This window comes from Desmodus rotundus, chromosome 8 (genome assembly GCF_022682495.2).
Source record: "Desmodus rotundus isolate HL8 chromosome 8, HLdesRot8A.1, whole genome shotgun sequence".
NCBI classification, from domain to species: Eukaryota; Metazoa; Chordata; class Mammalia; order Chiroptera; family Phyllostomidae; genus Desmodus; species Desmodus rotundus.
In genome coordinates this window covers 25,387,514-25,403,966 of record NC_071394.1, presented here as the reverse complement: position 1 = coordinate 25,403,966, position 16,453 = coordinate 25,387,514, and the positions used below count along the sequence as shown (strand labels likewise).

At 39.7% G+C, this 16,453-nt stretch overlaps 1 protein-coding gene across 5 annotated transcripts in view; it reads left to right on the top strand.

The window, feature by feature from the left end:
- Positions 1-16,453, top strand: part of UBR5 (ubiquitin protein ligase E3 component n-recognin 5) — a 118,268-nt gene that overhangs the window by 48,998 nt on the left and 52,817 nt on the right. For all 5 annotated transcript variants that reach the window (XM_045181538.3, XM_024572144.4, XM_024572143.4 and 2 more), the window contains exons 10-16: positions 6,151-6,267; positions 6,352-6,462; positions 7,332-7,486; positions 8,283-8,400; positions 11,702-11,886; positions 14,414-14,523; positions 15,040-15,152. In XM_045181538.3, coding sequence (XP_045037473.2) covers positions 6,151-6,267; positions 6,352-6,462; positions 7,332-7,486; positions 8,283-8,400; positions 11,702-11,886; positions 14,414-14,523; positions 15,040-15,152 — 909 coding nt within the window. The remainder of the gene's footprint in view (positions 1-6,150; positions 6,268-6,351; positions 6,463-7,331; positions 7,487-8,282; positions 8,401-11,701; positions 11,887-14,413; positions 14,524-15,039; positions 15,153-16,453) is intronic.

The window sequence follows — 16,453 nt, the reverse complement described above, 5'->3', positions numbered from 1 at the left end:
TGTTGTACAGAAGAATGGGATAAATACCACAGGGAGGAACAGGCAATACGCGGTACCGTATTGGTCCTCCAGAATAGGGACAGTGATTCCTGAGGAGTAGAAGGTTTGGGGGGAAGGCTCCATCGAGGGTGGAGAGGTACAGCATGTCCTCTCGGGGGTAGTCTTTCTCTAAAAATACGCATCCCAGCTTAATATCAGCAATGACCTAATTTAGTATTTTTAGACTGTAAGCTTGGTTAGCACCCAAAGCTCTCTTCATTCTTCCTTTTAGTGAGGGTGCAGTTCCACTGGTGTATTATTGGATTAGTACTGACTTCCTTCCTCACCTCCCATGTAGAGGAACAGCCACTTCCTCACAGTCTCACCGTCTTGTAGGCTGGTAAACCTTGTAAATGGTGGAATGTTCTCTTTAAGGCCTTGCGGTATAGTCTTGAACTTGAAAATATTTGAGATAACCTTAAACTTTAAGTATTTCCATGAATTATTCTTTGAGTTAAATGTCAAAACTAGTGTAAAAGCATAATTGGAATTTATCACAGGGATGCCGAAAGAAAGCTCCATGAAGACAGAGCTGGGAGGGTAATTAAATCAGTATTATTTTAGTAGCCTTGATTAAATGCATGCTGTGTGTTAGGCCATTTGCTTAGGTGTTAGTGTTAGGGTGAGAATTTTGTAGGAAGGCAGAAAAATGGTATTAATACTTTTCAAGTAGATGCAGTAATGAAATTAGGTACGAGAAGCTATGGGGAGTCGCAGGAGGCCTCACAAAGGAATTACTAAGAGTGTGGACTTTGGAGCCAGACTGCTGGATTTGATACCCTGGCTCTGCCACTTAATAGCTGTGTGGCCTTGTCACATTTAAATGGGCCTTTGTTTTTTTGTCTGTAAGATGAGGATGATAATGGTTTTGACCTTACAGGATTGTCATGAGAATTAAATGAATTAGTACATGTAAAGTGTAAAGAGCAAGGTTCTTGCAGAGTCCTGTTCCACCAAGAGAACAGGAAGTTTCTGAAGGTCATGGCAGGGAGTGGCTTTGGGCATTCCAAGTAGTTCATGTGGCAGGAGTATTTTGTGCGCCAGGTTCTCTGTTAGTAGAGAATTGGGCACAAGCTGAAAGGATATAAACATGCCCCCTTTCTGACTGTATTAGAATTCAAGTGAGGGAAACATTTAATTACAATTATAATTTAGCATAATAAGACATTAAAAGACAGCCTGTATGTACCAAAATAAGAAGTGGAGGGAGTGTCTAAGTGTGTGCCTTTAAGTCCAAGTCCCTGATGTATAAACTAGCCATGTTTACACTGGTTTCTGAATAGTATTACCCAAAATACCAACTTTCTTATGATGCTATTCCCTCCCCCATTCCTGTCCCGCCTTCTCTTTGCTTATTGTCCTTTATATTTCCTTAAATAGCTTTGATAATTCAGTCACTTTGATGAGAAGATGAAATCTTTCCATTAGGTGATTATCTAACATTGACTCCATTTTCACTTTTCAGTCATTTTTTATTGTAATTTACTTTACTCAGATTAGAAATCTAGTTCTGTGTTGCTGAATGCGTACATTGTAACTATATATGTGTAACTGTGTGAATGTGTAAATTGTGACTATGTATGTATTTATACCAACCTACTTTCAACAAGAATCTAAAGTGACTTATTTAAACGGGGAAGAATGCAGTTATAGTAGTAACAAAGACTGTTCAAAGCAGAGTGCAAATATGAGAGCTGAGTAATTACTGTTGAAGGGAGGGGAAGAAGAAAAATTACACAAAAATTCATGCTAAGTAAATCTGCTGAAGCCGACCGTAAAAATTTCACTTTGTGCCGTGTCCCAAATCCTTTCCATCTACGGGATGCGTGCATGCTTGCTTTTCAGTAAGCTCTCAGCAGAGCCCGGTGAGAATTATATGGTGGGTGATGAAGAATCACAATTGACTCAGCAAGTCAGTACTGTTAATTTAGAGTGGGATCCCTTGCTATTCTGGGTCTGTTGTCATATAGCCTAGAGACAATAAGAAACTTAACGCTACCAGCCTTTTGAATTACAGAGTTGTGTGTTATTCTCAGAGTCTTTGAATGATGTGGGAGGAAATAGCCCCATGTTTGGCCCCTTACTTAAGCTGTTGGAGCAGCCTCCACATTGGAACCAGTTAGTCAAACTCGTTGGCCATATTGCTTCCACTGCAGCGTTGTGGGGGTGGAAATTGGGTGGGAGGGGTCTTTGTTGTTCTTGGTTTTAATTGACACTGGGACGTGTCCAGGAGGATCTGCTAAGAGTTAGCCAGGTGTGTCACAGATGTAATTTAATAATGAAATACGAGCAAGACCAGAAATGGTCATAAACAGGAAAAGAAGGCCGACGTGCATGTAACGTGGAAAAGTAGACAGGTGAGGGCGATCAGGCGTGAATAAGCACAGCTGATCACACTGCAGTGTAGCCAGCAGTCGTGTCCCGTCCATTTCAGCCACGGTGCGTGGTGCGTCGTCGTCGGAGCTGGCGCGTCGTTGTCGGAGCTGGCGCTTAATGGGAGGAGAGCTAGGATTTGCTGAGAGTGGGAAAACAGGTGAAAACCAAGTTTTGGGGGAGAAATTTAGGCATAGAAACTTAGAAATACTGACCTTTTCGAAATACAAATCTCTGCACGTAGATGATGCGGGTGATGGGAGCTCATGTTGCTGGGCCTACTGCTGCCCGTCTTTTAAGGTTTGGCTGTGAGCTAATTTCTAACGTATTTTTAAGTTTTCCTCTCTCTTTGGGGAAGAATTTCTAATTTGATTGATGATCCATTTGTTGTTATTCCGACAGTTGCAAATTTACTAATTAGATTCACTCTCTAATGTCTTGATTTTTGTTAAATAGAGCAAAACTACTGATCTTTAAGGAAACAGTGCGTGTTCACTTTTCCAGTTGGGTTGAGGCAGGCCCCCCAACTTCTTCAGAAGCAGATGTCAGTCTTTCATTAAAACAGTAAAAGCATTGTTTTCTATGGCTTTGTGAAATGAGCAAGCTAAAAATACTGTTTCTTTGCGTGTATTATGGTTTTGTATTTCACTACTTACCTAAAGCAGGCGAGAAACATTAGGTGATTTTTCCGTTGTCTTCCTTAGGTTGGTGGTTGTGCCATCTGTCCACGTTTGTCTGTACAGTGGTAGGTTTTCGCCTGGCTCATCGAGGACTTCTTATTCTGGGGTCGGGGGAAGTCGGTTTTGAGAGGGCCCTGTGCACCGTTTTTGTCATAGGCGTGGTTTGTTCAGGATCGCACTGCTCTGGCAAGGAATTCACTGAAAGAAGTTGGAATTTAGATTCACTTGTTCACTGGGTTCCTTGGTTGGGAATGTAGAGGTGAATACAGTGTGGACCCTCCCGCGGGAGACTCGGTGGGGGAAGACAGACATTCACATACCACAGGGTGTGTTTACAATGTTGTCAGCAGTAAAGACTGAAGGTGAGAATCCAGTGCTCGGGGTATCAGAGTGGGGGCTGATACCACCTGAGAGGTTTGGCAGTGACTCACAGATCAGATGACCTTTAAGCAGCAGTTTTAAGGTTAAGTAGGCGTTGACCAAGGTACAAAGACATTCCAAACATATCAAGCATGGGCCTAGAGTCTTGAAAGGTTGCCATGTCTTTGGGGAACAATGAGAATTCAGAACTCTGGCTGTGTGGTGGGCCGCAGGAGAAGAGCAGGACGGAGGGAGACTGCAAAGGGCCCTAGACAACTTGCCAAGGAGATCTGATGTGGTTTGGGGGAGTTAGGGGAGTTCTCAGAGAAGTCACGGGATGAGATTGGTGGGGTTTTGTTTTGTTTTCAAGGAGACGGACATTATTGGCCTTGAGGGAGAAAGACAGGAAGGAATAGGACAAATCTAGAGTCAGTTAAGAGACTGGTAGAATTGTAATAGAAAGGAATTGTGAGGCTCTCCACCAAAGTGGGGACAGAGGAGGGGGAGACAAGTACACCACCGGTTCACTGGTCACTGGGCTGTTGAGAGAAGAGGAGGTGAAGAGAGCGCCCAGGTTCCCCCGTGTCTGTCTTACACAGAGTAGGTAGGTGGTGGATGGCATTCAGTTAGGCGGGGACTCCAGAAGTGAAGCAGCTGTGAGGAGATGATGCATTTGTTTTGGCCTTGTTCCGGCTTTCAGACGTCCAGAGCTCTTGAAGATTAGCCTAGAGATAGGAGATTTGCGTGTTTAAAAGCGTGGTGCCCTAGTGGGTAGTCACTTAGGCTGAGGGTGGAAGATAATTTGAATAAAGCGTTGGGGACAGAATCTGGGACAGGCAGTGCATGGTGGGGCAGAGGCGATGGCGAACACAGCATGAAAATCGGAGGGAAACCAGTGGAGAGTAGTCACGGGATGAGACCAAAGTGTCTCTTGACCTGTAATCAAGGGGGAGACGAGGTCTCAGAACTGACGGTGGGCAGGGTCCGGTAGAGGAAAGAGAAGGTAGATTGATGAAGTGCATGGGGCATGGACAGGCCTGTTGTAAGAACGTTGTAGTTACTGAGGAGAGCTGGTTAGGTGAAACAGGCCGAGCGGAGATTCTCTGTACTGTGAGCAGGGTTAAGGAGAGATTAGCTTGGATGGTGGTTGGGATTTCAAGAGAGGGTTGTATCTAGTGTGTGCGTGTGGGTTATCTTTAAATAGGAGAGAAGGACACTTTGGTCTCTGAGATGGGGTGTTCTTTTATTAAATAAATGTAGACATGGGAATATTCAGGAAGCTCGTGCTTTCCACGTGGGTAGGCGATGAAGTCCAGGGAGCAGAGTAATGGTGGTGGAATTAGATGGACCCCTACATGTGCTGGGCTCTGTGCTGTGTCCTGTATATGTCACAGTTTTTTTTTTACCCTCCCCATCTCCATAGTGTTACTGTTACACCAATTTTAGAGGTGAAGAAGTGGGTTCAGAGGCATTACATAAGATGCCTGAAGTCACATACTTAATAAGTTTTGGGTCCAGGTTTTGGACTCACTTGGTCTGATTCCATCATTCTTTCAACCCAGGGCTTGAGAAGGAAGTGTTGATGGAGATGTTAAGATTTGCTGAAGCAGTCATGGAGAGAGTAGGCAGTGATTTTCAGATACCCATGGGGATGAGAAGAGAGGAGTCTCTTACTTAGAGAATTTCATGTTTGGTCTCTTTCCCATCATGACTTGGAAATGGATCTGGCCAGTACTGATAAAATAGATTTTAAAATTACTTTCTTTTTGTACAACTGTGAGGAATAACCTGTTATGGCTACACTGAAAATCTCAGCAGACTTCACAAGCTTCAGCAGAGTGCTGTAACCCACCTGACCAAACAGGAACGGACTCTGACAGAAAACTGTGAAGACACCGCTAGTTTAGCATACCCTGGAGGCAGGATTCCCAAGGGACTACTTACAGACCTTTGCACAAAGTATAAGCTAAAATCTGTCATTGGCAGTTGTTGCGGTGTGATTTCTGGGTAGCTTCATGGCTCTGATTACATTGGTCTTACGTTCAAAAAATTGTCACTGATAATTGTTTATTTACATTTATTGTCCAAGCGTTGTATGATTTAGTTGCATTTGAACTCGTTGTGTGTGCATTGCCTTAAAACTAAACAAACTTTTACCATAAAAACCAATATGCACATTTGTTTTAGCAGCTTGGAAGAGCCTACAGGGAGGGCATCTTCTGTTTTGGCCCTGGACTTCCCTGTTTCACCTCCTGTGTGCACTGTCCTAAGCACTGGGGACCCGGGCTGAACAAGACAAAGCTTATGTTCCAGTGAGATAGACTGTGAACAAGTTAATATGATGTGTCAAGCTGTGAGATGCTGTGAACTAAAAGGAAAGCAGAGTAAGGAGCTAAAATACACGAGTGGTGGTTTTATAGACAGTGTGGCCAGAGAAGGTCGCATTTGAGCAGACTTGGTTGAGGGGAGGGAGTGGTCACAGAGAAACAAGACAAAAGATCAAGGGCATGGTAGGGTCCTGGTGGACTGATCCAGGAGCAAGAAGAAGGCCAGTGTGACATGAGCCATGGTGTGGAGGGCCTTGCAGGCTCTGTTGAAATACAGACTTCACATAGCTGTGGTTTATGTGTTCACATAATTAATCCACATGTTATGTAGTGACTGTATCTAAACCATTGTATTTATTTTTACATTGTAGGATGGGACAAAATTCATCTGTATTGGAGCTCTATATTCTGAGCTTCTGGCTGTTAGCAGTAAAGGAGAACTTTATCAGTGGAAGTGGAGTGAATCTGAGCCTTTCAGAAATGCACAGGTATTTTATTATGTTAAATCTTGCATTGAGTAGGTCTACATATCGACATACAAAACGGTGATCATTTTTCTTATGCTTTCAAAGAATCCTTCATTACATCATCCACGAGCAACATTTTTGGGGCTAACCAATGAAAAGATAGTCCTCCTGTCTGCAAATAGCATAAGAGCAACTGTAGCTACAGAAAATAACAAGGTATGACACACTTTCATTGATCGATGAACACTTCATGCTTAAATTCTTGATTTCCTTTTCCCTTTTCTGTCTTTTCATTTTCTGTCTTTCTGACTAGATCCACAAATACAGAGTGTCTTTGTTTTAGTAGAGTATAATCCAATAGGCCGTGGCCAGGGAGCGCGGTTGGGTCAGAGTGGTTTGATCCCATCGGGGCACATAAAAGAATCAACCAGTCAATGCATGGCTAAGTGGGACAACAAATCTCAATCTGTCTCTTGCTCAAAAAAAATAAAGTTAATAAATAAAAATTCAAAAAAAGGAAGAGTATGGGGACATCTGCAATCGTGTCAACAATAAACATAAGGGAAAAAAGTACTTGTAATCTAATGTGTAATCTTCTTGTTGCTTGTTTATCTCTCTTACAATTCAACTCTAAAGGTAGCTTTCTACTTTAAGGGAAGGAAAAAATATTCGAGGTAATTGCTGACAAAAGAGATGAAAAGCCTTGTGACTTGAGATTGCATTATAGATTGAGAAAATATGAATATTATACCTCATATTATCAATTTGGCTTTAAAAGAGTCATTCTTTTTTAAATTTTGGAGCAAATGTTTGTTTTTGATTAATGCCTTATATGGCATTAAATAGTAAATTCAATAACTGCTATTTTGATTTATTTGTGTGAAGAAACTAACTTTCTACTCTTATCAAGAACCTTTTCTGGATTACTTATTATTATTATTATTATTATTATTATTATTATTATTATTTTAGCATTTGTCTCAAAACATTTTAGAATTCCAGTCCATAGAGTATTAAGTTTTGACCACGATTCTTTTGCAAAGATGACTTATTTTTATTTAAATCTTTAATATTTTATTGTTTAGGTTGCCACATGGGTGGATGAAACTTTAAGTTCTGTGGCTTCTAAATTAGAGCACACTGCGCAGACTTACTCAGAACTTCAAGGTGAACGGATAGTTTCTTTACATTGCTGTGCCCTTTATACCTGTGCCCAGCTAGAAAACAGTTTATATTGGTGGTGAGTATCACAAGGGGGCTCGGTGAATGCTGTGTGTGCATAAATAGGTGCTTTGAGTAGTGGAGTACCAACACGAGAAGGTCAGCAAAAGATAATGCGGTATAAGGAGGGAAATTTCATTTTAGAGCAAAGTACCATTAAAAAAAGTACCTTAAAAGAAAACGTTATAAAAGTAATGCATACTTAGTGACTAAAATTAGGAAATTTTATAAAAATATAAAGCAGAAACAAAAATCACCCATAATCCTACATGCTCAAAGATACAACTACTGTTAACATTTGGAGGTATTTTATTCTGTTTTTCCTATACATAAATGTGTACTTCGCTTTTACATAATTGAAAGCATAGGTTAAAGGGTACTTTTTCATTCAATAGCATTACTTAAAATGTCATTTTAAGGGCTATTAAAGTATTTCATTTTATGAATATTCTATGCCTTACTCTTAGAAAGGAACTTTAAATGTATTCTCTGTTGTTTTAAGGCATCAGTAAATTTGCTTTGACACAAATAATTCATAGGGAAATCCACTAAAGAAATATATCTATTTGGAATAAATACCAGCTGATGCATTTTTTGGAAATTTTATTTCTAAATGTTTAATAAAAATGGATCCAGTTATCTATTAAACCTATGATGAAGTTATAATTCAGTATAAGTTGAACATGTTAATATTCTGAAGCAAAAATATTGGAGAAGGAATACACCAGAAATGACTAAGTAATGTGTGTAATTTCAGGTTTGTTTAATGAGCTTGTTTGCTGATTATTTGACCACTTTCTTCTTTTTCTTCTCAGGGGTGTAGTCCCTTTTAGTCAAAGGAAAAAAATGTTAGAAAAAGCTAGAGCAAAAAATAAAAAGCCCAAATCTAGTGCTGGTATTTCTTCGATGCCGAATATTACTGTCGGAACCCAGGTAAGTGATTAGAATTCAGCCTGTCCTAAGGGGAAGTCCTTTCTCTTCAAAATCACTTTCTTTCCCTGTTAGTAACTCCTAGATAAGCAGTTTTACAAATGAATGTCATTTAAAGGACCAGGTTCCAGTTGCATGTAGGTGGCACATGTCTCTCTTCAGTAGTTGAGTAACGGTGGAGTGTGGCCCAGTGTCAGGAGGTTTCCCTGGGGCAGGGTTCCCAGCCTTGTCTGGTTTTAGGAAGCATTTGGTCTTAAATTCAGAGCCTGGAGCCTCGTACCTGACGCGTTCCTTCAGTTAGTGTGGTGGTAGTGCCTGGGCCTCGTCGTTTAACACACGTTCCCGGTGATTCTTAGGACCAAGTCAGTTACTCTGAGCTGCTCTCTGGGCACGCGATCAGCAAGAGGCTGGAGGCTCTGTCAGATCACCCATGTTTCTACCAGTTTCTGCATTTTGACTCAGATGATTTAGGCTCCTCTAGGTATCTTACAGAAGGTGATTTTTCTAATACCCAGCTGGCTTCTCCACCCTTTCCAGGGATCTGCAGAGTCCATCTTTCTCTAATTACCTATGTGTGAGGCTGAATTGTCTTTATATACTTTACTCAAAGTAGCATCACAACACATTGAATGCAGAAGCAGGCGTGGGAATCCAGCTGTTTTCTATTAAATCAGACGTTAAGAGATTTGCAAAAATGCAGACAGTGCCACTTTTCTTGCTGATTTTTAAAAAATATAATTATTTCTCATAAAATTGTTTATATTAACAGGGAGTTTGTTACTGTTAAATGGATATTTAAAAAATTCTGAGTTTTAATTACTAATATATTAAAAACCAACTAGATATGACCCACATAAACAAAAGATTTTTAGGTTCTCAGTAGTGTTTAATAGGGAAAACAGGTTCTAAGACCCAGATTTGAGGGCTCTTGTTATACGTCTGATTCATTAGACTCTCATAGAAGTTTATCTTCAGGGTAAAACTTGACGTTTATATTCATTTTAGCAAGTGCTGCAGTGCATGCTTAAGTACTTTGTAATCCCTAACACTTAGCCAAATGTGATCTTGATTACATAATGTGGTGCTAATTTCCTCATCTAGCGCATTCTCTCAACTCAGTTTTTTCTCCTTACTACAAAGTGGTATTACTTGTACAGTGTTCTCTGTGTCCTAAAAGGTTGTCACCATGCTAGCTGTTAGTTTTGTTCCAAAACCAGTTTAAATGGAGCTGATCTTTTTGTTCGCGGCTATTTTTTGTGCTACTCATGGTTGTCTTGTTCTGATCCCTTTGTTGGCCTTCCAACTAGGAAGTTTTCAGCAATTACCCACTATTTTGAATATTATTGTTCAGTCTCCATTATTTATGTCCATTGCTTTGGACAGATCTCTCCTTTCTTGGAGTGCCCCTTTTCCTGCTTAGTTCAAATCCTGCCTTCTGATGTTCTCCAAGTTCCGTGTTCACTGGACTCACGTAATAGAGGATATCTTAGTAATTGCCTTGTTACCATGTAGGATGACATCACTATAGACAGGGAGGGCAGAACAGACGCTTTAAAGATATATCGAAGAAAAACTAATTTAGCTTGGCACTGAATTGCTGAAAGGTAACAGCATATTAAAATAGTTGGTGTAGAACTAAGATTTTGTTTCGAAGCTGTAGAAAATGGAAGTTTAAGATAGTCACAACCACAGAATAAGGAGAGCATTCATGTGTTAACATCAGAAAGAATTGTTGGTCATTTCAGGTTTTCAGCTACATCTGCACTTCACAGATCATAATTGTTGAGAGAAATGTATAGGCGTATCTTGTCTTACTGTGCTTTGCAGACACTGTGTTGAGGGGTTTTTTGTTTTTTTTAAACAAATGGAAGGTTTGTGGCAATTGCATCAAGCAAGTCTATCAGCACCATTTCTCCTACAGGCTCACGTGATAGTTAGCGTTTTAGCAATAAAGTATTTTTAAACTAAGGTATATATATATTTTTAGACAATGCTATTTATTGCACACTAAATAGAATATTATATAGTATAAAAGACTTTTATATGCTGTGGGAAACCCAAAAAATTGTGTGACTTGCTTTACTGCGTTAGTAACTTTATGATGGTGATATGGAACAGAACCCACAATATCTCTGAGGTGTACTTTTATTTTCATTGTGTGCCTTGTTATGTGGGAGACCCTGGATACACACCTCCCTGTCTTAAGGTGCATTTATTTTTACCAGAAGGCATTGATAAATAACCTGTTCTGTGTCTTGCCTCCTTTCCCTTTCAGTTACAGCCCTTTTCCTTATTGGTCCTCTTTCAGGCTTTATGCTTCCCACCAGTCTTCTGAAAATTTGTGGATGAAACTTCCCTTTAAGTTACAGTAAAGCAGGGCATATATTTTCAAGAAGTTAGCTTCTAAAAACCATTCATTAGAGGTTATAGAACTGCATTTAGTAACATGCAACTATTCTTTGCTAGAAATGCTACTTTATGCCACAGCATTTCCAGTTCTCATACTTCTCAAATGTACAATCATCTTTTAATAATAAAGCACCAAAAAACATGATCTTCATATATGCTACTGTCAAGTACCACATAATCATTAGTTATTGGACGTTTGTAACATTGGGCTGTTAGAGAAATCAAAAGAGATTTCCAGAAATAATGCTCATATCTCTGTTGGAGCTGCTGTTAGGGCCACCTTGCAGGCTAGTGGTTTTGCGGTGTTCCCCCCCCCCCCCCCCCCCGCAGTGAGAATTTATACATTGTTTACTCCTGAACTCAGTTAACTGCTAACACTGATGTCTAGGTACTCTTTTAATTTAAGAGAAACCTTATATCATCCAGGGAAGCCTCTGGCCCGTAGAAAACGGCAGTCTTCTGAGGGAAACAAACATCAATAGATACGAAGTGCCAGAGCCTGTATAGTGTCATAAATTAAGGAAGACAGTAATTCAAAGTATAAGAAACAGACAAAACGTGAAATTGTTTTGTTCATGTTTCGCTTTTTAAATGATCTTAGTTTGTTCTCTGCTATTTTTATTGTTTCCTTATAGCAGAATGTCAGAATATTTGCTGCTTGAAATGTTAAAGTTAATTTTCAGCAAATGTGCCGAAATTGTTCCTGCGGCTTTGGGGAGCTCATTTTCTTAATGGAGACCTTTAAGTCAATGCTTCAGCAGCCTCTTTCTTGATCGTGTGCGATTGTATTTGAAAAACCGAGGAAGCAATATACTTTCATATATTCTATTTTTATACATTTTTGAAATAACTTCTAGTTTGTCATCTTGATGGTGATTTCTCTTTTGTTTGTCAGGTGTGCTTGAGAAATAATCCTCTTTATCATGCTGGAGCAGTTGCATTTTCGATTAGTGCCGGGATTCCTAAAGTTGGTGTCTTAATGGAGTCAGTGTGGAATATGAATGATAGCTGTAGATTTCAACTCAGATCTCCTGAGAGCTTGAAAAGCATGGACAAAGCTAGCAAAACTACTGAAGCTAAGTAAGTACCACCCCTCACTAATCCCGATTTTACACAGCCTTCCAGTGTGTGCTATATAGGAGGGGGGTCACCAAGGGGGACTTAGAGGTGTGCAGAGACTCAGACAAGTGCCCCAACGATGGGTTAGGGTCCACAGGGGTTTGGAAGGGAATTGGCAACATTCACAGTTCACTGCTTGGTTGCTACTTGTATATTACAGTTATTCTTGGTGTTTAATGGCCAGAATGAGGGTGTTGTGTGGGTCTCTTCTGTTGTCTTTGTTTTGTTGTTCTGTCTGTGCAGGGGTTGCATAGCAGTAACAATGTGTCCAGCCTCCCTGTGTTAGGTCAACTTTCTCCCCCTCTCCCCCTCTCTAATCCTCTTAGTTTCTAGTCTTGCCTGCATCCTGGGCATTGGGCAGGTTTTACAGGTCATTGTGCCGGGGAGGGAAGTTCTGTGAAGGATTTGCAGACTCCTACACTGGAGGCACTTGTGGACAGAAATCCCACTGAATTGTGTGTATAGCCCACATTCTGGGGCTGGCTTATAGTTTGGGAGCCACATACACAGATCTTAATACGTGTACTGTTAGAAACATCTCATCTTTAAACATACGTGTGTTATAATTTGATTGTTTGGTACATGGACCTAAAAACTTAAATAAAAGTTTTTAAATAACTTTTTTCTTATTCTTATAAAAATATGTGACCATTATAGAAATATGGAAGAATAATATCACATCCTAGAAATAAAATTTTTAAGTATTTTGCTGTATATTTTTTCTAAATGTATAAGACATTAAATGACTGGGGTTTTACTATACGTAAAGGTTTTTAAAGTTACAAAATTTTTTAGTTTACTGGAACAAATATAAATTTACTACTATTGCTGCTGTTACTCCTCTTAATGTTAAAAATGCAAATTGAAATTCTGAAACACAGGGATTAATTACCATTAAATAACTTAAAAAAGAATCTTTAAAAAGCCAAAGCAAATGCCATATGCTCTCACCTTTAACTGGAACATAATCAACAAAAGAAAAAAGCAAACAAAATATAACCAGAGACATTGAAGTTAAGAACAATCTAACAATAGCCAGGGGGGAGGGGGGAGGGGACAGTGGGGAGAAGGGTTTTCAGGAACTACTATAAAGGACACATGGACAAAACCAAGGGGGAGGGTGGAAGCAGGGGAGGGAGGTGGGTTTGGTTTGGTTGGGGTGGGGGGAAAATGCAGACAACTATAACTGAATAACAATAAAATAATTTTTTTAAAAAGTAAAAAACAAAATGCCAAAGCTATTGTAATTTATGTCTAATTAAAGTTTTGTTTTGTTTTGTTTTTAGTGCTCAGGATTTTCTCCCTAATTTCATTGATTTTTTTAACCTAAAAATAGAAGTAACAAAATACATTTTCTTTTTTTATGAAACTTTGTAAAGAGTGTTTCAGATATTTTTGGTGTGCATAAATAGTTTAAATGAGATTACAACAGAGTATGCTTTTTAAATCCTGTACTTATGAAGTTGTTCAAGGTCTTGAAATTTGCCATCTATATTAATTTAGTGAAAGAACTAAGTGAAATGAAATGCTAAGAAGGTAATTTTCATGTCAGTTACTCTTCTTTGCAAGTCATTGAAAGCACTCACTTTAAAGGCATGCTAATGGCTAGTCGGGACCCCTTGGCTTCCGCACCTCAGATTTGCCTGAGCAGCTGTGCATGGGTGCCTGGCTAACATGCTGGTGAAAATAATACTGGTTTTCTGTGGACTGTTTCTGAACTCAGGTGAAGTTCCAGGGGGAGGGAAGGAGATGAGGGTTAGGTTAAGATGAATATCCTGGTTGTAATACACACCAGGCTGATCCCTGTATAATACATTTCTGACTAAAAATTGACTTCTGCCCTTTAGTGAATAAAAATATTTGTTTTTACCCTCTGCGGAATATTGTGTAGTTGGCTGCAGTCATTTTCTTAAGTATAATTAATGAATAACTAGTCTGTTAATCCTGTAATTTCTCATTTTAGTTTTAGCAGGTGATGCTTCATCACTGGGTGGTTCAAGAATAAATTTTGGTAAACCATGATGAGTAGAGTTCCTCCTCTGAACTCCACGGAATTAACGATCTAGTGGGCTTTGTCGTTTCTTTGCCTTTACCTGTTTGTTTTTTCAGTTACATTGCTGTGTCCCAGTAGGGTTCGCTGAAATGCGCAGCTTGTTTGCTCAAGAGGCTTATGAGAAGCCGTGTGGATAAATCGAGCGCAGCTTTCATTGTTACTCCTCGATATGGCTTGTCTGAAGCATTATTCCAAGTCGTTGATAACTTTGTGTGGTATATTTCTTTCCTATTTTAAAACAGGACTAAAAATGTAAAGTATGCAATGTGTGCCTTTTTCGGTGCCTTGAGTCCTAAAAATAAACTGCTTTGTTCAAGTTTCTAATACTGCATTCCCTTATGTAAGAAAAAAATTGAGATTTAAAAATAAACCATTTGACAAGTTCCTAATACTTCGTTTTTCTAATTACGGGGAAAATCTTGTTTCTCATCTCAGGCCCGAAAGTAAGCAGGAGCCAGTGAAGACGGAGATGGGCCCTCCGCCGTCCCCGGCATCCACCTGCAGTGACGCGTCCTCCATCGCCAGCAGCGCGTCCATGCCGTACAGTAAGTGTTCCGTGCCGTGTGCGCCGGGCACGCCGCTGCCTGTGGGCAGCTCCTCCCATTTTTAATACCTTTTTATATAAATTGTGTTTCAACTGGTTTGATTTTTTGTGTGTGTATGCAGCTTTATTTGAATGAAAAGGTATTATTTACAGTGTTGGCTATTCCTGTTGTGTTTGAGCATTATAATTTTTTACAGTAAGTAAAATGTGTTGGCAGTAGTAGACGGAAGTAACTGCCACTAGGTAGCTATCTGCCAGCATTGCTGAGAAGATTACTGTAAAGTAACAGTAACCCTAGTAACCAGGAAACTAGCTAGGGCTAGTTTTCACTCTGAATTCATTAGTAAGTGGAAGTTGGTCATAAGACCTCAATTTATAAAGCTCTAGTCCACCAGATTTTTATTCAGCTATCTCGATTACGTATCCCTTGACAACGAGTTTTCACGTATCTAGATGAAATGTGTAAAGTCTCTTTCGCACTCTCTTTTCGGCACTTACCCTTCTGTTGTTGTCTAAGAACGTCGGCGGTCCACCCCGGCCCCCAAAGAGGAGGAGAAGGTGAACGAGGAGCAGTGGTCTCTTCGGGAAGTCGTTTTTGTGGAAGACGTTAAGAATGTTCCTGTTGGCAAGGTGTGTTCGGAGTATCTAAGCATTAATTACTGACAGAACTGTAATGGCATTGTTGTCCAAGATGTGTGGTTGGTGAGTGTTTATCAGCTCCTCCTTCAAAGCTGCCCTGTGTCCCACCCTCCACGATCTCTTTAAGTCCCATCCCTTCATCTGATGCAGGTCTCCCCTTTGTGCATCACATGAACAAGCCGTTACTATGCCTCTTTGAGCATTTTTGCTATGTTGCTTTTTTAAAAAGATGTTATTTTGGAATAATTTTAGATTTGCAGAAAAGCTGCAAGGAGATACATGTATTACTTCTTGATATAGTCCATCCTTTGGAACTATGAGACAGTTCTAATGGAGTTCATCTTCCATAGCATTTACATGTCTCATCCTGTAAGTCACCTTTGACCTTCTCTTCCCTGCTTTCTGGAGAACATCTTACCTTCTAGGAAACCAAGTTAGTAGACTGTGTCAGCTGGAATGCCTGTAATTTCACCTTTCTCTCCACATACACTTAAACCAAAATGGATATATAGTTGTAGAATATCTGCAAAGTAAAGGTTTTCCTGATTGCTCATTAATTTCTGAAATGTCATGGTCTTTCATTTGTACTTAAAGGAAAGAGTAGACACACCACGCTCTGCACTTCACAAAGATCTTTTTCATACTCTGTTACATTTGATTGTCAAGGTGGAACTGTAGTTTCTGGGCAGGTATTTTCTTCTGGCTCAAAATCAAAAGCAGTAAGTAGCAGAGGTGGGACTCAGATATTCTGGTTTCCAGTCCTGTGCTTGTTTTTCTTTGCATTATTGACTGTATACCTGTGTTGTCCAGTATGGTAGCCCCTAGCTGTACATGTGGGTAATTAATTTTAGTAAAATTAAGTACCATTAAAACAAGCTCCTCAGTGACATCGGCTCCTTTTCGAGCCGCTAATGGCCGTCATATTGGACAATGGGAGTATGGAATGTAACCATCATTGCAGAATTTCTTTTTCATAGCAGGGCTCTAAACTATTAAAGAGGGATGGTGTGAGGATTTTGTGGAGTCTACTTAATTTTTTCAGCTGATTGCTAAACATCCACAGACCATAATCATTGGCTGTGGGGGATAGTTTTTCTCTACAAAATAAGCCTTGAATAGGAGACAGTAACAACAAAGCTTTGGTGGGTCTGTTCGTGTTAATTTAATAAACTGGTGATGATTGAAGAAACACTCAAAAAGAATTGAATTCCTCAGTGTTAAATCAATTCAGTGAAAACCATTTGCATATTGATTCCACATACATTATTAATATTTAGCATATTTGCCTGTAT